Here is a 24,040-nt window from a genome sequence, read left to right as displayed (position 1 = left end):
TAAGGTTTCGTTTCGGATAGTTTTTCTACTACTTCTTAAATCAACTATTTAGTAAAATATTAAAAATGTTATACTAGAAAGTTGTTTTAAGAAGCAGTAAGAAATATGTCCCCAACAAATTCTAAGGAAATATAATAAAAATTTTTCTAGAAATCAATGAAAAATTAACAAGAAAGTAATAGTGAAATAAAAAAATGATTGATATTTGAAAAGAAAATAATAATAATAATAATAATAAGATATTTTTTATAAGGCATATTTTTTATAAGGCTCTATTTATAACACGTGACTCACAATCTCGGCATAATTTATATCTTACTTTGCCATTATAAACAAAGAAAAGATTTTTTTTTTTTATTCTTTTTTCATCCTTCCATAATACTAAAAAATAGCCAACAAGATATTATAAGAACATAAAACAAATTGTCAATTTTTATCTAATTGAATTAAATGTCATTTATTTATCATATTCATCATCGCCTATAAGAAATAACTATATTAACTCCAATTTATGACACTAACTTTGATTTTTTTTTTTTATTAATTAAGAAATTCATTTTAATTTATTAATGAAAAAATAAGATACATATTTATATAAAATATTATTTTCCGTAAAACAATATAAATTTAAAATAATAAAAATATATTATGAATAAAAAAAATTATAAAAAATGTTTTTTTAAATTGATTATGATAAATTAATTTGTTAAATTTTTTGACACATAATAACTCATAAAAAAATTTCATACTAAATTATTTATTTAAAAATAAGAAAAATATTTGCATTTAAATTTTTAATAAAAAAAATATAAAAAGTGCTCATGTACCTCCTCTCCAACACAATATGAAATAAAAAAAAAAGTTTTGAATTACATGGGCATTGCTGTAATTAAATTAGATTCATTTCAGTCGTTGAACGAACTGAGGTTAAAATTTGAAATACAAAAGCAATATTATTTTTCAGTAACTGAAATGTTCAAAGTTCTATGGTAAATGATGATGCCCATTTGATTCTTAATGCTAAAACTGTAGCATCACATCAATTAAAGATTTTTAATAATATCTTCCACTCTCCTACTTAATTCATGCCAGGACGCAAGTCCCTGTGATTCATTGGTTGAGAATTTTAACTACCAATTAAGAAATTTTGAATTAGAATCTTCATGTCGGGTCAAACGTTAAAGCTAACCATTAATATTTCTCGCTAAAACTGTATTTGGCATGCTATTAGGCTATTCTCTTACTAAATAATTTTCTAACTAAAAAAGGCAACAACAACATCAAACCTTTGTCCCACTACGTTAGGTCAACTACATGAATCTTTTTTTCTCTATTGTTAAAAGTCAAATTCTCGTTTAAATCTAATAAAGAAAGATTATTTCTAATATTTTTAATCAAGTCTTTTTAGGTCTACCTCTATCTTTCTTAGCATAAGTCAAATCTAATACATCTACTTTCCTAACCGGGTCATCTGAAGGCCACCGTTTTATGTGACCAAACCATCTGAGGCAACCCTCTCTAATGTTATCTTCCATTGGAGCTACTCTAACCTTTTCACGTATATGCTCATTTCGTATCCTATCTCTAAGGATAAAGTCACTCATCCACCTGAGTATCGTCATCTCTGCAACACTTAGTATAAGAAATTTTCTTCAGCCACAATTTTTTTTTGTTAAATATTAAATTGTAATTAGCATTAAAAGACTATTTAAAATTACTACAATTTTTAATAAATATGATTATAAAATTATTATGAAGAAAATAATATTTTTGTAAGTTACTGAAAAAAAAATCAATATAAATTCTTTTAAAAAATAATAATCAAATAAAATTATTGTAATTTAAAGGAATAAAATATGAAGAAGACTATCCAAAAAAAACCCTAAAATATAATTGGGATGAAAACTACAACTAAAACTAGTCTTTTAGCCACCAGTTTGAAACCTTACAAAAACATTTTGAAATTTGCGGCTTCAACCTTTAGCTTTACTCATGCCTAACATGTTGCAAATAATCAGTTATGAGTCAGTAGTTATGTCATGATCTGCTTAATTTCATCCATGCATAGCTACCACCGCTGTCTATTTCTAGAAAACTACCTAATAATATTCTATTACAAAGTTGACCGTTTGGTCCAGTAATATGAATTGTTTATTCATGAAGAGTGTAAAATCAATTTTGAATATTAAAAATATAACCTGACCTTCTAGATTTAATTATAGACGTCTTGGAAAAGATTCAGAAAGTCAGAAAAATCACCCTCTTCAAGGTTTAATTGTTAAAAAAGAAAATTAATAAGAAATTATATGATAACGGAAGCCTTCTTTTCACTCAACTCATCTTGATCTATTAATTAAGGGTTAATTTGGACATTTTACATCTAAAATGATAATTTAGGAACGAATAAGCAGGCAAAGAAAAAATTTTGTAACTGCCAAAAAAATTATGTTTATTAACAAGTAAGTATGCTTAAGTTTTGTTTCCAAACAATCCAATGTAACTGATTTTGGCTAATTCAAACGAAGAAAGGAGAAAAAAAATCTAATCAAACGAGGCCTAAAGCTTCATTTGAGCCTTTCATTCTACTTAAAATAACACTCTAATACATAAGTTAAAATTTTTGTATTCAAAAGCAACAATAAGAAACATTAACAGGCCGTCTCAAACAAAGTCTAAGCCTTCGTTTGAGACGATATCTTTTTTGCTGTTTTTTAAAGCAGCTTTTTAATAACAAATTTATTATTTTTGGTACTATAACGCTGTTTCGAGAAACAATAAAAAAGTCGTCCCAAACGAAGCCTAAGGTCAAAGAGTGGCAACAATTGGATGACAATAATGATCAACCGGTAGTAGTTGAGCAATGATAATTGAGTAACAACAATCATATAATATTGATTATCATTGATGAGACATGGCCACCATCATCAAATAATTCTTTCAAATTCTTTATATCTTTAAATTCCCTCCAATTTTCAATCCCTTTTTTCCCAAAAAAAAAGACCCATTTAGCCATTTATAATGGTTTGAAATATCATTTGAATAATTTAAATCCAAATCCTCAAAGAATCCATTAAATGATTCAATTTATTCCATCAATCATATATTATTATTATTTTTTACATTTAAGTACCTTAAAAACATCAAAATTAAGTGAACTTAGCCTCCATTAAATTTTCCTCTCATTGAGATGCTCATTTTAACTATAAACATGCAAGATAAAATAAACCTTTCTTCCATCAAATAATGTTGAGAAATTTTCAATCATATTTCAAATATTTGATTTGAGCCCACTTGAATCCAAATCAAATATTTTTGGCATCATTTGTCTCATCTAATCAAAACACTTATTTATAAATTTATTGAAATCAAATAAACTAAATTCTTCTAAATTTAATTTCCAAATAATTTCAATTTAAATATTTTATCAAGATTCATAATTAATTTATGAATCTTGATATTATGCATCAATCATATATATATTCACATTTCTCAAAAAAAAAAAAAAACTAGCACATTTTCTATAAGAAACTATCTATTAAGATTTCTTGAAGTTTTAGAGGAAAATGTTATTGCAGCTTAAGTTGAAGGGAAGAAATGAACCTAAACCAAATTCTGAGACGCAGCACATTGGGGTGAAGAGAAGCCTACATTCCTTGGATGCATCTGGTCAGCAGGTAAGGGCCTAGAGGAAGGATACAGAAAATAATAGCATCAGAATCATCAGTAAGAAAATTAAACTGCCCTTGGAAGATATTTAGCATTTCTTATGTTTATGTGCAGTAACCTTTTCTACTTTTTCATGCATTCTCAGGGCCTCAAGAATACTTTCAACCCACCTGCCAATAACAAAAACGATTAACTAAATAGAAATATATCATCCTTGCAATTTCAGATCACAATGAAGTTGCAGATGCCCAAATTAATATGGAGAAATTATTCTGTGCGGAGACCGGATGCAAAATGCCGTCCAGAGCCGTCTAGAGACCAACTAGAATGCGCCACGACAGCAGTACTGAGCCGCATTGTTGAGCGAAGGGGTGACGTTGCGCATTCTGATTGGTCTACGGACAGAATAATTAATCATCAATATGATTGTTCCTCTTGCAGAAATCTCAGTAACAATGCCAAATCACTAGAACTACAATCATATAAGCTAGGTTGCATTTGAGAGTGGGAAATAGCGATATACCCATCAAGACCTGGGTTGTCAGGATAATATACGTTCTTCAGGCCTAATTTCTTTGCAGCCAAAGCTGTTGTTTGACCAATGCAAGCAACAGATTTGTCCCAGCTCTCTGACTTTGGAACAAGATTAATCCAAGCACTGTTATAAAAAAGATAACAAATGAGAAAAATACTTGCATCAGTGGAGTAATGAACGATTTGCTTTATATCAAAGTAGCAAATTAACAGAACAGTAGCAACCTGAAATAACCACCAAAATAATTGCAAATACTTTCATGCATGGTTTAGTTGAAGTCTAGGGAAGTTACCGGATGGCAGAAGGAGAAGCTACGGCCAGAACAGGAGCAGAAAGTGCTTGCTTCAAAACAGCGTGGTCAACCTCTTGAACAGGTTCCTGAAAAGGATAGGGACATAGAAGAGATCATTCAATTTGAATGCATGTTTTTAAGATCTTCTACAACAATTTTGTTAATCCTAGCTGTATTTGTTTTTGTGAGTTAATGTCGTATAAAGATGAGCTGAAAAAAAAAGAAGAAGAAAATAAAGACCGAAGAAAAATGTTAAGAAAAAAAACAAAACAGATGATTATAACTAGAGGATATTATAACCAGCTTTATTCTAAAGGGCAATTTGGAAAAGAATACAATATAAAAAGAATGCAGTGTAAAAAAAATATTTTGAAATTATTTGGACGAGTGTAAAGTAAATGCAGATGAATGTTTTTTTGGTGGATGGCAGCAAGTGGCGGCTGACGGCGGTGGTGGGCAATAACAGGCGGCGAAGGTCAAGTGAGCTTGCTTATGGTATAAACGGTTCTCGCTCAAAACTGGGCAAGTTTAGTTTATCTCAAATATGAACAAAAATTGTTTACACCATACTTACTTTACTTTGTATTCTTTTTCTTCAAATCAAACACCAATATTTTTAAAATCCTTGCATTTAGCATATTTTACACCCATTTTACTTCCAACCAAACAGCCCCTAAAAGAAGCAGATCAGCCCAAACCTAAGTTAAAACAGCATGGAAAGCCAAGAAATAGAGGTTTGTAGCACCATGAACACAAAATACTATTCCTCTTGATAACGGGATCTATATCTTTCTATTAAGAAATCTCCATCCTCCTCTTTCCTAGATGGAAATCACCTCTAAAGCAGGACCAACAAGCTGTCATTTTTCGTAAACCCCAAAAACTCCCAAATTCCTAGGTGGATCAAGATTGTCAGACACTGTTCAGCTCCTACCCAAGCTAGCAGGATTTTGGTAAGCTATGCACATTTTCCAGAGCTCACAAGTGCACAATGATTTTTCATCGGTCATGAGACATGCCCTTTCCCATTTTGATTTTATTTTGGATGCCACTACATCAGCTCATTGAAGATTGATTTCCATGATTTTCCCACACAAGTGCGATATCAAGGGGATAAACTTTGAAAATATTGTCTCGATTAACAAAATGGGGAAACTATAGCTTATTCACATTGCTTTAAAAAGATGGTCGTGTTCTACAATCTGAGACGTTAAGCATGACAAGAAACCTGAAATACTTTATTAAAATTTGAAAATGTAAACACAGGCGCATTTTTTAAGGTTTTACTTAATAACATTATCATGATAAAAAAATTCATCCAAAGAAACTCACTCCTTTCAAGATAATAATGGTTGTCACGATTGTACTGAATCCTTTAATAAATTATTTATAAAACAAAATCTCATGAATATTGGTAGATTTTGATCGATCATTAATTACCTTCACTTTATCATGAATAATAAATATTCATTTACGTAATACTGCAAATCCAAAATATCACAAAATATATAAAAAAAATAAAACTTCTGTAAATTCAAATATAATATCGCCTCTTTAATATCTCCAAAACTTTTCTAAGACACTCCAAAACCTTCCCTTTAGTCAACTATAAACCGAGATATCATCAAAATACACAACTAAAAATATTCCAGTAAAATGTCGAAGAACCCTATTCATAATGCTCATAAAAAAGTGTGATTTATTAACCAAAAAGCACGACCAACCATTCACATAATTAATCTTTAATTAAAACTATATATATTATTCCTCCTGTCATTCTTATATGATAAAAGCCATTTCTTGGGTCAGTTTTAAAAAATATTATAACTTCAATCATCCTATCCAATATATCATCCAATCTAATAAGTATATAAAACATGTCTAGAGATTTTAGTAAATAACCAAAGATCACGTTTGGGCTAAGGATCAAGTTGATAATTTTGCTTACATCTCCCCCTCCAGGTACCCAAATATCATATACGCGTCCAAAATATAGAGCCTTGAGTGCTAGAAAAAAAGTACTTGTACCTAATAAAATTAAGTGAATTACTCAGGTTAATTGTTCTATTATCTATACAAGTATGCTAACATGCATCTCATGAGTTAAACCATCTACAATAAATCCATTTTTTGTGCAAGCCACTTGCCTTTTAAGTTCAATGTATTATGTTGGATTTGTTATATAGTGTTGTAGATTAGATAAAGATAGATCCAGTAATCAAATCAATAGCATAATGTATACTTCTGAGTGATGTAAGTGATGGCCGTTTATCATGAAAGTTATCGAGATACGCATTTAAAATTACATAGTACTTAATTGATATATTTAGGTATATTCACCCTTTCAGTCATATCAACCGTAGATTTTACAGCCACGAAAGCATAAATTAATTCTCTTTTAAAACTCTCATTTAAATTTATGTTGATTTAAAATATACAGTGATTTCTTCAATTCATTAAGTGAAGTAGATTCTTTTGTAAATGAAGGGGTATATTTTTAAATTTAGCAAACATTAAGACTACTCTTCTTCCATTTCTTTTGAACACATAAGTATTAGATTTCAAAATTGAGACGCATCTAAATCAACATCTAAATCATAAAATCAACGTTGATCCAAAATAATACATGCTAGGTAGAAAGTTGGGACTAACAATCTTATCAAAATCTTATCTAGCTATGTAGGTTTATAGGATTGTCTCTCAAATTTAAATTTCATGCAATCAATGACCGAGTTAGCTAAAACATTCATTAAAAATTACACTATTTGTAAGAAGCTTAAAGATTCTATCACCAGACTTAAATTAAGTTCAAAACATAAAAATTACTTTTCAATCAAATAGAGAGAGTCGCCTTAGATGGTTTGGTCACATAAAACATAGGCCTTCCGATGACCCGGTTAGGAGAGTAGATGTATTAGAATTGACTTATGTTAAGAAAGGTAGAGGAAGACCTAAAAAGACTTGGTTAGTAAATGTTAGAAATGATATTTCTTTAATAGATTTAAATGAGCTCTTAACATGACGCAATGGAAAAAAAGGATTCATGTAGTCAACCCCGCGTAGTGGGATAAAGGCTTGATGTTGTTGTTGTTGATGTTTTTTGTAATCAAATTCAACATCAGGTGTGCTAAATACATCACATAACATTTTAAGAGTTTTCTAAAAGCACTTTTAAAATCATTGTTCTCTTTATAAAAATCAAGAATATCATCTCCCTTCTTAACTTCATAACCATCTTCTTTACATTAAAATATAAAATCATACGATGCCATTTATTTACATGGCGACAAATCTGAAGATTTTTCTTTATTATTCTTGTTTAAAAAAGTTTTACTTCTCTTAAATATACGTGAAGTATGTTGGACCTAATTATTTTGATGATAAGACATGTTCCCAGGATATGTAATAGCTCTTAGAGATAAGAAATGTTAACATGATTTAAAATTCGAAGCAGGTTTGAAATGAAACACTATACAATGACATTTCTCATTTAATATTATTTTAGGATCTTCAATTATTTTAAACTACATTAATGATTCCTCAAACGTTTCGTATATCTACTAACAATTTTATTCCTTGTATTAAAGCATTAACTTTATCAATCAATTGACCATGATATAATAATAAAAGATTTTTTTCCTAGATAATATAATCATATCAACTTACATAGTTCCAAGTTCTCCACCTAGTATTTCCATTATTTTTTTTTAACAATCATTCAAAACATTTTCATTTGCCCAATTAATTTAATTTAACAAATTTTTTTTTTTTTGGGACATTTAGGCCATTTAAGGCAAACTCACACACACAACGCATACACATAAACTCAAATCCTGAACCTCTTAGTTGGAAGCCTAAGCTCTCAACCAATAGGCCAAGGAGAGTTGTGTAATTTAACAAATCTTACTTTGACGATAACCAAACATAACTTATCATTTAAGGAAATTATCCATATCTATAATCCAGTTGAGAAAAATTTTAGTCTCGGATTAAAATCAAAATTATAGATAAAAATTTATGAAGATAATAATTTAATAGCCTTTTATTATAAATAATAAATATAAATTTGAAATCATGAAAGCCATACAATCAATTGAAAATCGTGACAGTAGAAAACTAGATTGTATCAAATTTGATTAAAATCAATCCATATGAAAGCCAAATCAATATTTAGAGAAAGGAAATAGAGAAAAATCATAAAATCAAGTTCCCTGCTCGTAGAAGGAGATGCTCTTTCAAAAATCTTCACACTGCAATTGATTGAGGAGAGGACTACAAAAACATAAACATCCAATTACAAAATTATTAAAAATACTTGATTTTTTTTCAACAAGCCTCATAACTCTTTTTAATAATCATATCTCCAGGAATTTACATTAAAAAATAACCCAAAACTATAATCAACCAAATAATGCGCTTTACCAAAAAAAATGACCGATAACAAGTTACAAAAGCAGTAAACATGAACTTTGTTGCGGAATAGAACTTCCAAATACCAAGTATAGGAATCCAACAATAAAATTCAAAGAACCATCACCAAAAGCAAGATCACCATAACCGAGCACCAAAAATCCATTCTAGAAGAAGCACAGACCATTAATTTCAGGAATAATAAATCCTGGGAAAGTTTATTAAATACAAACCATTCTCATTATAGGGAGCATCATTGGCATGTCTTAGAAAAAAACAAAAACAGAAAACTCAAACTAAAATAAAAACATACAAATTATTAAAATAAAAGCCATGTCGATGACTCGATGCGGACATCGATACGAAGATTTGGCGCATCTATCACAGGAGGCGTCGTAAATCGACGGCTATAATTTAAATCTTCAATTATGATATATTTTTCTCAATTTTAGTTCTTATTTGATGTATTTCCTGTTTTACCCCTAGGTTGGTTTATGTGAGTGTTGTGGCCCAAGGGGCAATTTTGTATTTTGAGTTTTCTTATGTTATGGCCTATATATAGGGCCATAAGCTATTGTAATAAGGAGGGATTATTGATATAAAAAAAAAATTGTGTTCCACACTTGTGTTCTTGTGAAGAGGACGATGGTGAGATTTCTATGGGAGGAATCGGAGTTTTCACCAGCCGCAGGATGGGTCCGGGCTCGTGACTTGAAGTCCCTTTGGAGAAGGTCAAAGCATCACCCGTCAGTCTTCAGAAGAGTCCAAGGCTCGCGATTTTTATCTTCTATCTTCCGTTTTATCTCTTGTTTTTATTCCTTCTTGTTGTTGCTAGTCGTTTATCTTCTTCCTCTACCTCCGTCCACCATCGTCGTCTCCATTTCCACCATAAGTCGCCGGCCACCTCACCCCCTCATCTTCCCATGGCCATGCCTCCTTCCAATTTGAGTTGGCAAAATCGAGAGGGAAAATCCATGACAATTTTGGATTTCAAATTTGAAATCTTTCCTACTTGGGTTTGATCCATATTTGGAAGGTTTTAACTCTCCAATTCAAAATTCAAATTTGAATTGCAAGGAGATAAGTCATTAATCCCTCCAAATTAAATTAGACCTAGTTCCCTTGCCGCCGGCCTCATCCTTTCTCCTCTCTCCGTGAATTTCCTAATTTGGGGTGCATGATATTAGGACTTAGTTTGAAATTCAAATTATCTAAATTTGAAATTCAAAATTTATTTCCTAATTTAGTTCACCTATTTTTGGAAAGTGCTTAATTGAAATCAATTTGAAATTTAAATTCAAATCTGATTTATTGTCTCACTTTCCTAATTCCTAAATTTACATTTATGCAAGCATGACACCTCACCCCAAATTCCCTCTTGCCCATTAATGCCGCCAGCCCCCTTCATTGGCTTGGATTTAGATTTATTTCCTTAAGCTAAGTCTCTCTTTTGGAAATATTTCAAAACCCCTAAATCTCCTCCTAACCGAAATTGTTCAAGGCCCAAGCTCTAATTTATTTCCTAAAACCTGAAATTAGATTTTGGAAATAAATTCTCCCCCATATTCCCGTCACCCTCACATTCCAAATTCTATTGCCTAAGCATCCCCTCATTAAATCTTGCCAAACTCATTATTCTGATTTGAAATTCCCGTCACTCTTTCTTTCCCTTGCTGGCCAACTTCTCCAATACCTGTACATTAATTTTCCCCCACAAATCACTCTCCAAATTCCACCTAATGTGGAATATTCTGCCTTCTAAGGCTGCAGCCAGGGAATTCCCGCTCAAGCATTAATCACTTCCCAAAGCTGAGAGGGGGATAAGGAAATAATTCCCCAATTCTTCTCTACATCCCGCCGCTCCTCTCCACTGAATTTCTGCTAAAAAAAAAAAAGAAAAATCTGTCCAGATTTTAGTGTTCTCATTGGAGGGATTTGGGGACTTACAACCTGCTGTTGATCGAACTTGTCCCAAGACCCCACCTTGGGTTGCCTCTCTCTCTCCCACTGGAATACTTCAAGGGAATTAAAGCCTCAAGACTTCTCCCTCTAATTCCCCTTGTTACTTTAAAAATCTGAGATTCTTCTCAAGTTTTGGGCAAAGAAATCAGAATTTCCTTCAGATTTTAGAGAAGAGCTCCTCTTCAATAGCAAGGCCGTTTCCCGTTCTACCTCACATGTCAATCCGTTTGTCTCAACACATATTTCATATTTATGAAACAGATTATATTAAGCATAGAAATTTGTATCAGTATTAGAGGACAACTTTTAGGAAGTTTTATGCAAGTCTCCATGAAATTTTTTATTGCAAAACAATTGCATTATCGCTCAAAAAATACTTCCAATCAAATATGGCATAATTATGTAATGAACAATTACTGATAAGTTTAAAGATCTTACGGTGCTGTAAGTATTCAGCCTGGTGACCTTAAATCCTCTATCCGTCAGACCTTCCTCTGAAAATGTCAACAGAGATTAACAGAAAATGACTAGGGGTAAATTGTTATAAAACAAGTTTAGAAGCATAGTGCCAATATCAATGATATGAAATGAAACTGATATGTATCCGAAGAGATAATTAAAGTCACAAAGAAATGAAAATAGAAAATAATTGGCAGAATATAGCTACCATGGTTCATGACATAATGAGGCATGCATCTCGAGTCTCGACTGAACAAACATAGAATAAGGGCATAGATAGATATAAATTAGTAAGCACCAAGGTTTATATCATGCACACTTGTTTTAGTTTGGTCTTATAATCAAATAACGGAAATGAACATTCCAATATATAATCTACAATAACAACAAGCATTTATCTCACTACCATTTTATAAAATTTTCTATTGAGTTTGAGGGTACTTTTCTATCACATAATAGGCCCAATGCATTCCTCCACTTCAACCATCCAACTTGAATTCTACTAATAATATCATAATATCCCCATCTATTTCACCATCACTTTGAACAATTGATATGAGATATCTAAGGATCGACATCTCCGCCCTGCGATGGAGGCGAAAGGAGGGGTAGTATCTCTACCGTTGCGAGGAGCAGGAGGGTTGGCATCTCCGCCGGATCGAGGAGGCGAAAGGAGGGATCGGCTCATCAGGCCCTTAAACCTCCCATCATTACTTTCCTTTCTCTACACAACCTCTTTTGGAAAGCTTTGATTTCAATTATTCAATCAATTTTGAATTTTGAAATACTTCCTAAAACAGACAACTTATTTTAAGAAAGTCCTTAAATCAAGTCCAAATTAATTTCAATTTGGATTTTATTTAAATCATTTTCCTCAATTAAAAGTCCTTGATTAGGCAAGCTTTTAACTCACACCCCCTAACCCTATGCCACTTCACCAAGCTGTCGGCCTCCTCCTTTTATCTCTCTCTCCCTACATTAACTCCCCTCCTTCTAAATGCCTCAATCAAATCTCTCATTTAGGAATAATTTTCCTTTCCCTCCCTATTTGAAATTCAAAAACCCCTAATCCCTCCCAATCTAATCTTATTTCAAAACATGAAATTAAAACACCCCCCCTAGCTCCATTCTACATCAAGATGATAAAAGCCTAAGACCTCATACAAAAATGAGATCAACAATTGCAGGGTTTTGGGCAACGTTGCTTTCATCATCAACCATATTTGCCATGATTGGTCGAGTTGATCATGGGAATCCTTTGATAATTTTGATGCCTCATAATACATTGGCACAATTCATTTCAAGAAATTGGCAATAATTAAATGATCACTGTCACAAACAAAGTGTTGAGTTACTACGTCCGTCATATGACCTTGACCCTATGCTTGATCAAAATACATTGTTGAATACGTGCAATAGAAGTAAACAGCACCTCAAGGCATGTGTCACAACTCCCAAATGCCTTTTAAACTATGGTTTAGAATACCAGGTTTTATGGTCTAGAACCATATGCTAATTAGCTTGGCAAATAGCATAGGATCAAAATTACTTTATTAGTTCACCTACCAAATTCACATGCTATTGAATAACTATGTTCTTGAATTATGGGTTGTGGTTGATAAAAATAAGAAAAAATGAATGACATCTAAATACTTTTTTCAATGGAATAATCATGTTCTTGATTTTTTTTCTTTATTTTTTTTTTTGTCAAAGAAAAAGGGGTTTCATGTACAATAGGGTCTAGGGCAGGCAAAGAGGAAAGCAGAGCTAGGTAGGACTATCAAAGAGAAGTTCCCAGTAAAGAGGTGAAAGCCCGAGATAGATGAACTCGCACAAACCATGCACATTCTTAGACATGGGCCATATAGAAACCAAGAATGTCAAGCAAAGCTGCCTGACATGAAGCCAGCAAGACCGGAATCCTGTTGTCAGATTAGTGCCTCATCCTTAAAGACCTAAGACCATCCCTGATTCAATGTTGGATATCACTGGATCACTCTGGAGAGAAACCATATGGTGAGATATCACTAACAAACACCCCAGCATTCCTCTCTCCCTAAATGATATGAATTGCAGTGGCAAAAAAGAATTTAACAAGATCTCCAAAAAGTTAAAAAGCAAAGTAACTGTGCTTAGTGAATGATGGATGGGAAGGCTATGACAGTGGAGGCAAAACGGCTATATGACAGTGGAGGCAAGACGTCAATAAAATGTCGACACGTGGAGTGGATACGTGTATATTCAATATGTTTAATCTGTCCACGGAACTTTAAGTTAAGCTCACCAAAAGCGCAACTAAAGCGCAGGTAAAGCACAGTCAAAGCGCAACTAAAGCGCAGGTAAAACGCAGGTAAAGCACAAGTAAAGCGCAACTAAAGTGCACTCCACGTGTAAAATTTTTAGTGGATGTCTGGACATATCTCTACGTCCGGTGTCCAGACCTAATAATTTTCCCATAAGGAGAGCTGCACATAGCACAATGGCTCATGCTGAATCCCCTAACAAATAAGATGTTACCTGTCCTCAACTTGACCAACTTGCCAAAGAAAAGGGCCTACGAGCCAATATATATTTTGTTTAGAAATGTCAAACCCAGTTTACTGATGCGGGGTTTCTCCAACTTATACATTTTCCAGTTTAGCCAAATTTTGCTGTCATAAATGAGTATGCTTCAAGAAAAAAGGTAGCATCCAGATGCACTGAAAACTTTCAATAAGCAAGTTAGAGACAGAAGCATAAAGAGAAGTAAGAGATGACTTGATGAGGACATCGACAGACGCTACCGACATGTTTATCGCCGGCGAAACCGCAGATCGACGGCCACGATTCAGCGCCTCTACTTTTGATTTAGATGTCATGATGTATTTTATTATTATCTTGTTTTATTTACTGTCTTTCTATTTTTACCCCTGTGGGGAGTTATTTTGTCATTGTAGCCCAGAGGGCAATTTAGTATTTCTGCTTTGTATGAGTTGAGACCTATATATAGTGGTCTCTTGTATCATTTTGAGCTAAATGAATATTTGAATGAAATTGATGTATTATTTTCTACTTCATCTTGCATGAGGGCTTGAGAAGGGAGAAAGCTCAAGGAGAGCAAATCGCAAGGCCCATCAGTCGTTGGAAGAGTCCATGGCTCGTGGTTAGTTATCTTATCTGTTTAATTGTAATTTCCCGTCGCCTTCTCCTTCACCACATCACCCAATTCTCCCCAACTCCCATAGCCGCCGCCCCTTGGAGGATCACCGCCGGCCACATCCCCGGTCCCGGCCGACCACCTTGCCTGCGACTTCCCCTCCCCCGTCCACCCCATCTCAACGCCATATTCAATTTTGAAATTTGAATTTCAAATTTTAAAATTTTTCCTAATTTGGAATTCCAAATTTGGAAAGTTTTTCATGACAAATTCCAATTTCAATTTAATTTAAATTGGAATCTTGAATGAGTCGCCACATCACCATCCTAAATTAGAAACCTCTCCCCTCAATTTCCCCTTCCTCTTCCAAGCATGCCGCCGGCCCCCTCATGGAGAATTCCCCATTAAATGAGACTTTAATGCCTTGACCGTTTTGGACTCCTAATTTGATCTCAATAATTTTCCCTCCCAAATTACTTAAAACTGAAATTACAATCAGTTTTAAGTTTGCAAACCCTAATTCCCCCCCTAAGCATGCCGCCGGCCTCCTTTTAATGAGCCCCTTTAATGGCTCATTAAATCCCCCCTTAACTCCATTGAAAATTTGAAATCTCTTTTCAAATTATTTCCTCCATCTTAACTAAAATTTGAGAATTAACTTCAGATTTTAGTAAATTGCTTGCCACCTCATCTAACCTAACTTCTCTCACTCATTGCACCCGCCCCCTCTCTTCCACCTTGGCTGAAATTCCTCCCTCCTTGGATATCCCGCCGGCCACTCCCTCCTCTCCGTGAAGAATTCTCCACGCCAAGGATGTATGGCGGATCCGGAGCTTGAGTGGGGTCTAGTATTCCACGTTGACGGAAGCATCAACATCTTGAAATCTCCATGCTTTGACGTGGGATTTGAAGACGAGACCACCGTGGAAGAATATTTGGACCGAGTCGTCCCGATCCTTGCTAGCATCTTCGACCGACGATTCTCACGCCACAAGTGGAGCATCGTAAGCCACCCACTATCTCCTTCCCCGCCGGCCACCTTCCCACCAACGAGGCTCTTCGGCGTCGGTTTTCTAGTGGTAATATCCTTCATCGCTTGGATCTTCTCTCTCCGCTAAAAGCCTACTAATATTTGAGTGAGACGGCCCCAAGGTGAAATTCTCGTTGTTAAACGTTGGGTTTTTGTTACTTGTACTTTGCATTTAATTCTCCTTGGATTTTGAATGAACTATTTTGGTTAATCTCTATTGCATCTCTTTGGCCTAAGCAAGTTAATATTTTTGAATTCATAACTCAAATTTTATGTGCTAGCTTTAAATTCGTAACGAGCAACACTTTAATCGTTTCTCTTTAATTTCTAAAATAACTCCTAGTAGCTTCACATCATGACTATTTGGAAACAATCATGGTTTTATGAGAAAATCAAGGATAAGAATTAAAAAATACTACCAAAATGATGATAAGATACCAATTTCGTTTCCAGCCTTTACAGATGCAGGATATAGGACTTTACAAGTGCTGTCGCCATCATTTGGAAGCTCTGCTGCTAACACTTTGCCTGTAGCTGAGAGGAACTAATACAAAGTTAGTTCAATATATATATATATATAGCAATTATTAATAGAGCGCACTATATCACAACTGTCATTTGGAGCACTTTTATAATGTTTCATATCATAGTACAAGTCGTGCTAAGTCAAAATACTAGGACTTCAGTTTACCTTTTGAAGGGGAAAATGCAATCTCAAGAGTTTTTTCACGTGACAGTAAAATCTCATGAAAGACACTTGCTGTGCCAGCTCCAACCACTCCAATTCTTACTTTAGGACATCTGGCAGCCCTGATATTATTTTAGTACGCAGAGCATAAGTGTGCAATTTGGTTATAGTGAATACCAATCAGATTTAGAGCATAATCCAAAATTTTAAGAATTCATGCAAAATCTATATCAACGTATAGCATAAAGAGAAATTCACTAGTTTTCAGAGTTGAATAAAAATGAACTAAAACATCTTGAAAGAAAATAGGGATAATGATGCAGAACAGCTTCAAAAAATATAGAAATAGAAAAAGGAGGAAATAAAAACAGGAAAAAAAAAAGTAACAACAAAAGCTAGCCAAAATAATGGCAGTGAAGGGTTTTTGTTTCCTTATGCAATTAGAAGAATATAATGTATATAAATCACTCAAGAGAACTTAGGATTCACAAATCATAAAACACTAAATAAACCAACTTATTTCCTTTAAATGCAAACAATAAATAAGAGATTTAGAACTCAAGTAATGATAGAATGATTAAATAAATCAGAAGAAAAACAAGAAATTTGAAACATGCAAAATCATCAACCAATTGTTCTTTAATCACCATAATAAGATCCCAATTGTCTCAAATTTGAACAAAATCAGGAAACAAACAAGTCAACAATAAGTTATGTGGAAGAGATTTGATCAAAAAAAGTAACAAGAAAAAAAAACCAGACCTAACTAGATAGATAAGCACCAGATCCAGCATGAGGCATTTGTAGCTGCTAAACCAAATATCAATAAAATCAGTTGAATTGGCATGTTATGTACAGAAGAAATATTTTATGCAATACTTTAATTAATAGCAAAGAAAACTAATAATGCACACCCGAATAGTTTGGATAAGGCCGATCTTAATAATGAGTTCTTAAATGAATTTTACAACCAATTAAATTAAAGGATGCATTATTTTTAATAATAAACTTTTGAAAAGAGAACAAAATTTTGAATGAATGGATTCCTTTTAATTAAAGATTATGATGGAACTCTGCAAGAACAATTAACATAATCCAAATATTATAAGGTGGGTCATAATGATCTTAGGAGATGCTTACTTCCATGCTTCAAGGAAGACCAAACCAGCTTCTGGAGAAGTAATGACAATCCAATCAAATATAACATCTAAAAAAATAAACAAGAAAAGTGAGTAATCCCATCAAAACTTCACAAGAAACTAGCAAGCATTAACAAACCAGAGCTTATAGCAGTTATAAAATGGTCTTTAGAAGTAGTCTCAGAAAGGTGCATATATAGCAAGAACTGAATGTGGAAAGTATGGAAAAACATCTCGTAATGTATTTCACCAGAAAATAGATTATGCTCGGAAATATCTACTCATTACGAAATTTCATGTGTCAAAGTGCGGACCCACACCCAAGGTAACTGCCTTCAAGATTCTTATAGTTGAGTGATGTAGCGACCAAAAACAAACGAAGAGGGAATTTATAGAAAGTTAATTCTATTAGCTCGAACACAACGAGAATGAGTGCTTTCCTAAAATGAACTAAACCTTTTGCACGGGCTCGCCATACTTTTGTATGGTCTGGAGAGGCTTACTTGTTGTATAGTTTGTGCTTTATTTGTTTTTGGTTTCATTGCCTGTTGTTTCGTCTAGTTCAATAATATCACTTGTCCTAGTGAGTTTTATAGACACATTGGGCCGAAAGCTTCTCAAGCTCAAGCATTTACTTTTCTAATGAGAGACCAACATCTTGGGGCTAACATGGGATCCAAATTTGGTATCAAGATCGTGGTTGGGGAGAATTTGCTTTGCACCTTAAGGAATGCCTCTTATGTATTCAAGACTTGGAAAAAACTCATACTAGCGGCAAGCGAGAGTGGAACAAAGCACGTAATGAAAGAGAAGCGGTTTCATTCAATTTGTTGTGGATTGGATGATGGAAAACCATCAAGCAGCAAGCGAGGTAGAGCCAAGTTGCCGTAGCACGCCCAAATGACTTGTAAAAAGTCAACAACCATTTTGGGGCACAAGAGGCATATAAACTGGGACCATTGAAATCACAGTTGACCAACTTCAGATCAATAAGCACAATAAGGCAAGTCAACCCTACCACCAATACTATACTAACGGGTCGACTCAATGCTTCTACTGCGTCTCCATACCAAGCCGGAGAACATGCCATCTCATCTAACGATGACAGTCCTAAGATACTTGATCGAACAAGTAATTGTGTGGAGCTTATCGGCTCAGAACTGATGCCTACTCTTTTGTACCAAAGCACAGTGCAATCTCAGCAAATAGAACCTTAGATAAGCATAATGTTAGACCGATCAAGCCGGTCCACATAGGACCGGCAGTTCGCAAAGAGCGACAGATCTCAGCCTCCTGCGGAGATCGAGCGGCCCGACCAGCCCATTAGAGCATTTTAGGAAGCGTTTTTTAGGGTTTTGAGAGGGAAATTTGAATGTAGGGACTGTTTAGGGATTTCCTTTTGATTTGTATGCATTAAATAGTTGAATTTCCTAGGGTTTGTGCATCTTGAATTTGGCTGAAATTTGAGATCTCTTAGATTTAGGTTTCTTTGGGCTCTAGCGGCGTCTAGAGATTTGGGAGAGATCGATCCTCCTCTCGAATTGACGATCAATTGTATCTTTGTTGTTTTATTCATCGTTTATTGGAATACAAGTCTTTTCTTGGTTTTCGCTCAGAATAGTGCTGTTTTTCTGCTGTTTTTCTGTTCGGGACAGCAACTTTGTCGCTGTTGGATCTCCGATTTGGGTTAGGATTGCTTGCGAACTCAAGTATTACCTTAGAGTTACTTGCGAACTCGAGTATTTCCTATCAAATTGGTATCAGAGCATCATTTTTGGGACCTTAGGAGGCTGAAATCCTGATTTTTCAACGAGCTTTTGGCTTCCCAAAGTGGTATTTTTGAGATCCGTTGGGAAGAAAGATGGCCGGAAAGAAGGTTGACGTCTTAGAAGGAGAAGTCAGCCAATTGAAAGCCGATTTGGAGGAAAGATTTTGCAACTCTCAAAATCAAATCACCTCCAACAATGAAAGGTTGGAGGGGAAGTTCACCGCGATGGAGGAAATGATGAAGAAACTACTTGAAATGAAGACCAATCCGGCGACATTGGAAGAAAGGGACACTACCGACGGCCATCGCATGAGAGGAAATCCGAACCTCTTGAGGGGGAGGAGAAATTCGAAGGTGGAGATCCTGGAGGAGGAAAACGACCTGCCCCCTCTAGAACCGCTTTCTAGAGAGGAGATGAGTAGGGGATACGACCAACGGGAGGCTGGTTTGATCGGAAGGAGGGAAGAATTCAATCGCCGAGGTGCTGAATTTGAAAGAATCCAGCGTCAAGGTGCTGAATTTGAAGGGGGAAGGGAAGATCGCCGAGGTGCTGAATTCGAAAGGATTCAGCGTCGAGGGGCTATTTTTGAAGGAAGAAGGGAGGAACGTCATCGTCGAGGTGCTGAATTTGAAGGAATTCAGCGTCGAGGTGATGATTTCGAAGGAAGAAGAGGTGAGTATGAAGAGGGATTCGAATATAATCGTCGGAGGGATGATCGGGACACTTCGGGGACTATTCCCCTTCGAGGAATGGGAGGTTATGGAGGGTACCAGCCGAGGAACCTGGGAAAGGCTATGGAGCTGGCGCAGTTGGTAGAAGATCAGAAGAAAGCAGAAAGAGGGGCCCGAGAAAACTGCTCAGGGGGCTCTTACAGGACGACGATCACTCTTCTAGCACCCAAGGGGCCTGCATCAGGCAACAGTAATGAGACCACCCGGGGAGAAGCCAGTAAGAGGAGGGAGTGGGGAAAATTTCAAGAGGCTGACAGAGAAGGAGATGCAGGATAAGAGGATAAAGGGATTGTGCTTCAGATGTGATGAGAAGTACATGTCAAGGCATAGGTGCAAGGATCGAACTCTTCAGGTTCTCCTTGTCTGTGAAGACAAGGAAGACGAGGAGGGAGGTGGGAGCAAATCTGGAAAGGAAAAGGAGAAGTTGCACCTGGATGTGGCAGAAGTCTCTCTAAACTCTGTAGTGGGATTCACTCTGAGTCATACTATGAAAGTGAAAGGAGAGATAGCTGGCCATGAGGTGGTGGTGCTAATTGATAGTAGGGCTACCCACAATTTCATTTCCACTCAGGTCGTCAACCAACTGTGAGTAAAATTGGTGGACATCGGTTGTTATGGGGTGATGATGGGTACAGGGAAGGTGGAGAAAGGCCAGGGAATCTGTAAAGGAGTGGTGTTGACCATCCAGGGGATTCAAGTAAGGGAGGACTTTCTCCCACTAGAGTTATGAAGTACTGATGTCATCCTGGGGATGAAGTGGTTGCAAACCTTGAGGGAAACCCAGAACAATTGGGGAGCACTCACGATGGAATTAATGGTGGATGGGAGAAAGGTGGTTATAAGGGGAGATGCAGGGTTATCCAAAGCCATGACATCACTTAAGACCATGGTTAGGAACATACAAGAGCTGGGGGAAGATTATGTGGTGGGACTACACAGGTTGGATGCGATCAGATTGGAGGAGGGAGGGGATGTTTCTCTTTCTGCGCGGCCCTTGGTTCAGCAAGACAGTAAGGTTTTTCAATCACCTCAAGGATGATCATCTTCGCAGAAACATGAGTATATTTCCACCTTGAGGATAAGGTGGATCTTTGGGAGGGGAGTATTGTTAGACCGGTCCAGCCGGTCCGCACAGGACCGGCAGTTCGCAAAGAGCGACAACTCTCCGCCTCCTGTGGAGATCGAGCGGCCCGACCAGCCCATTAGAGTATTTTAGAAAGCGTTTTTTAGGGCTTTGAGAGGGAAATTTGAATGTATGGACTGTTTAGGGATTTTCTTTTGATTTGTATGCATTAAATAGTTGAATTTCCTAGGGTTTGGGCATCTTGAATTTGGCTGAAATTTGAGATCTCTTAGATTTAGGTTTCCTTGGGCTCTAGCCGCGTCTAGAGATTTGGGAGAGATCGATCCTCCTCTCGAATTGAGGATCAATTGTAACTTTGCTGTTTTATTCATCGTTTATTGGAATACAAGTCTTTTCTTGGTTTTCTCTCAGAATAGTGCTGTTTTTCTGGTGTCAACAGCAGATTTCTGCTGTTTTTTCTGTTCGGGACAGCAACTTTGTCGCTGTTGGATCTTCGATTTGGGTTAGGATTGCTTGCGAACTCAAGTATTACCTTAGGGTTACTTACGAACTCGAGTATTTCCTATCACATAACCATATCAAGACATGTAATAGTACAGGAAAGTGAAGATGAACTTTAGACCCTTATACGTCGTTTGTAGCCTACAATTAATTATGAGCATGCAATAACTACAGTCAATTTGGTTAAATCAGCTTCAAGAAGAGCCTTGAAGAATAACCATTGAGAAGATGATCAAATATTTTGAAGGAATTGGTTCTCATTAAAGCATTTGACATATGATGTACTTTTAAAAGCCTGAAAGTTGGACTTTAATCTATGAAGGAAAAGGTGGAAGTTGCGCATAAATAGGGGTCGCTTACATGATGTGATGCTCCAAACATGAGAAAAAAAAAAATATGTCAAATACAAAAAGCCACATTTGATTCAACTTCTGATATAGGAAAAAAAGATGATCACACCAAAGAAGATATTCTAGTGTAATAGTTAGAAAAGCATATAATTAAAGAAAAAACAAGGCAATAGAAATATTCTTAAGCTCAACTACATACCCTTCAATAGAGATGAAAGCTTATTCAAGTCAGGCCCTTGTGTGTGCTTAACAAGAGGAACTTCAAGACAATGGATGTTAAGCTTCGCCTATAGTTTATTAAGATATTAGGAAAGAGCCAAGTGAAGCAAGAGAGACACCTTTAATTTAAAAAAAAAAAGAATCATCTTTCCAAAATTTCCTGTGCAAGAGCATGAAAAGATGGTATATGCTAAAATCCATTACATGCATTTTAACTACTACATGAAACCATGCCACTATCATTAACTATGAAATGTACAGTCAAAATGAGTATACAGATATAACACATCATATAATTAAAAGTTAAAATTATCCACAATTGGGGATTCTATCCTCCAGAAATTGCTCCAATCTCTCTCACTTACTGCATAAAATACTTCTCAAATTAGTGAATTTCAACCTTCAATACTTTTAAATAACTTATCTACCCAAAAGAAGAACAATGCATATTTCTTCAATTTAATCAGCCAAAAGAATAAACCAATTTTTATTGACTTCCTTCAAAGTCATCGGGTTGACACAAATACACAATAAGGAATTTGATGCAAAAGAAAATAAAACATAATCTCAATATTCCACAGCCTCCTGCAATTTTTAACACCAAGAAATGGGAGAAAAGAACACAGAGGTAGCTGGATTGGAGAAGAGGTTTTTTTCAGCAACGGAGCTAAGGAGCAAACAGGGAGACTTATAAAACAAAGAAAGCAAATATTATTCTTCTCTACTTACGTATATCCTACTAATAACCCATTCAAGGATAGTAGACAGCAAACAAAAAAGGACTAGCTACCTCCGCTAAACCAGAACAAGTGGAGCAGGCATTACTAGTAGAATTAAATAAAGCTGATGAAATACTAAAATGCAGAAAATAACAAATTGAAGGTGGAAATAAGAAAAATGGTCAGGAAATGGAAATAGCTAATGCATTTTCTTTCTTCTTCTGAGACAAAACACTGAACGAAACTAACCAGTGCCGTTTTGAAGCAATTCGAGTTCAAATTGAAATACAACTGATCAAGCTACAATTCTGCCAAAACGCCCCAAAAGATAAAGAGGAAAAAGTGGGAAATTGAAGCGCAAAAATCGGGAAGAGATACAGAAGCAATATATATGAATAATCCGACAAACAAAGGGACCAAGTTTTACATAAATAGCATCGTAATAACGCAAATCAAACACTAGTAGAATCTTCCGAGATAAAATGACGACAGAACCAAGTGGAATTAGAAGTTAAGTGAAAGAAGAGAAAACCCAGGCGACTTCTGTCACTATTTTTATTTGAATAAACATTCAGAAAGAGAAATAAATGAAAAACCAGCAATGCTGTGAGGGGAGAAGATTACTAGAGCATCAATAAGCTTGGCATTCTTCCCCTGCTCTCTGGTGACAACGACATCGGGCGTCGGGCATGATGAGGGAGCGGAAGCTGAGGCGAAGGCACGAAACTTCATCACCGACAAAAGCGAGCGCCTTGGAAAGGGGAGAGAAGAAGAAGAAAAGGAAGAAGGGAGAAGAGTGATATTAGGAACAGGAGAGAGAAGCAGGGAGGACAGAGAACACGTATAAGCCATGGAAACGGGCGGGACGGTGGTGTTTGCCCGTCTTCTCCAAGCAAAGCAAAACCCACGCTTGGGACTCTGATGGGATGAAATACATGTCCGCCATTTTGGTTTATTGCAAATGGAAAGTGCAAAATTTTAATTTATGTAATTGTATAATTATATTTAATTTTTTATATTATTTTATATAAAATTTTTATATTTAATTCACATTAAAATTTATATATTTAAAATAAATTATATATACTAATACTAACTCATACAAAATTTATATTACACATATATCTTGGTTAAATTTAAAAAAGAAAAATAAAGGATGATATTCACTTAATAGTTGTTTAAATCTTAATAGAGAAAAAGATTTGGATTGATCCACCTTTTTTTAAGGACCAAATAATCTATAATTATATAAAAGTATTGTTGCAGAATGGAACATTTGAGGCGGCATAGAGATAAAAAAACTTAATGTATTAGCTTTAAATAAAGATGCAACACACATACAGATAAAAA

The 24,040-nt window shown here is 35.2% G+C and overlaps 1 protein-coding gene across 1 annotated transcript; it reads right to left on the bottom strand.

Moving 5' to 3' along the window:
* Positions 1–3,496: 3,496 nt before the first annotated feature.
* On the bottom strand, positions 3,497–23,635 carry LOC110114105 (uroporphyrinogen-III synthase, chloroplastic). Its single transcript, XM_020846870.2, has 11 exons — positions 23,315–23,635; positions 21,952–22,039; positions 17,319–17,385; positions 16,941–16,985; positions 16,182–16,300; positions 15,929–16,024; positions 11,304–11,359; positions 4,494–4,579; positions 4,190–4,324; positions 3,785–3,836; positions 3,497–3,682 (listed from the first exon to the last, which is right to left on the bottom strand). The coding sequence occupies exons 1-11, from the start codon at positions 23,540–23,542 to the stop codon at positions 3,668–3,670; spliced, it is 987 nt and encodes a 328-aa protein (XP_020702529.1). The 5' UTR covers positions 23,543–23,635; the 3' UTR covers positions 3,497–3,667.
* Positions 23,636–24,040: the final 405 nt, after the last annotated feature.

Source organism: Dendrobium catenatum, unplaced genomic scaffold, assembly GCF_001605985.2.
Source record: "Dendrobium catenatum unplaced genomic scaffold, ASM160598v2 fragScaff_scaffold_1267, whole genome shotgun sequence".
NCBI lineage: Eukaryota > Viridiplantae > Streptophyta > Magnoliopsida > Asparagales > Orchidaceae > Dendrobium > Dendrobium catenatum.
The sequence above is the reverse complement of the archived record's forward strand: the minus strand, read 5'-3'. Positions and strand labels throughout refer to the sequence as shown.

Excerpts from the sequence above, each read along its gene's own strand:
- LOC110114105 (XM_020846870.2), bottom strand. The coding sequence starts at position 23,542 with ATGGCTTATACGTGTTCTCTGTCCTCCCTGCTTCTCTCTCCTGTTCCT. Across the intron at positions 16,986-17,318 it reads GTCTTCCTTGAAGCATGGAA|CTACAAATGCCTCATGCTGG; the intron begins GTAAGCATCTCC and ends TTGGTTTAGCAG. Across the intron at positions 3,837-4,189 it reads GACAACCCAGGTCTTGATGG|GTGGGTTGAAAGTATTCTTG; the intron begins GTATATCGCTAT and ends TGTTATTGGCAG.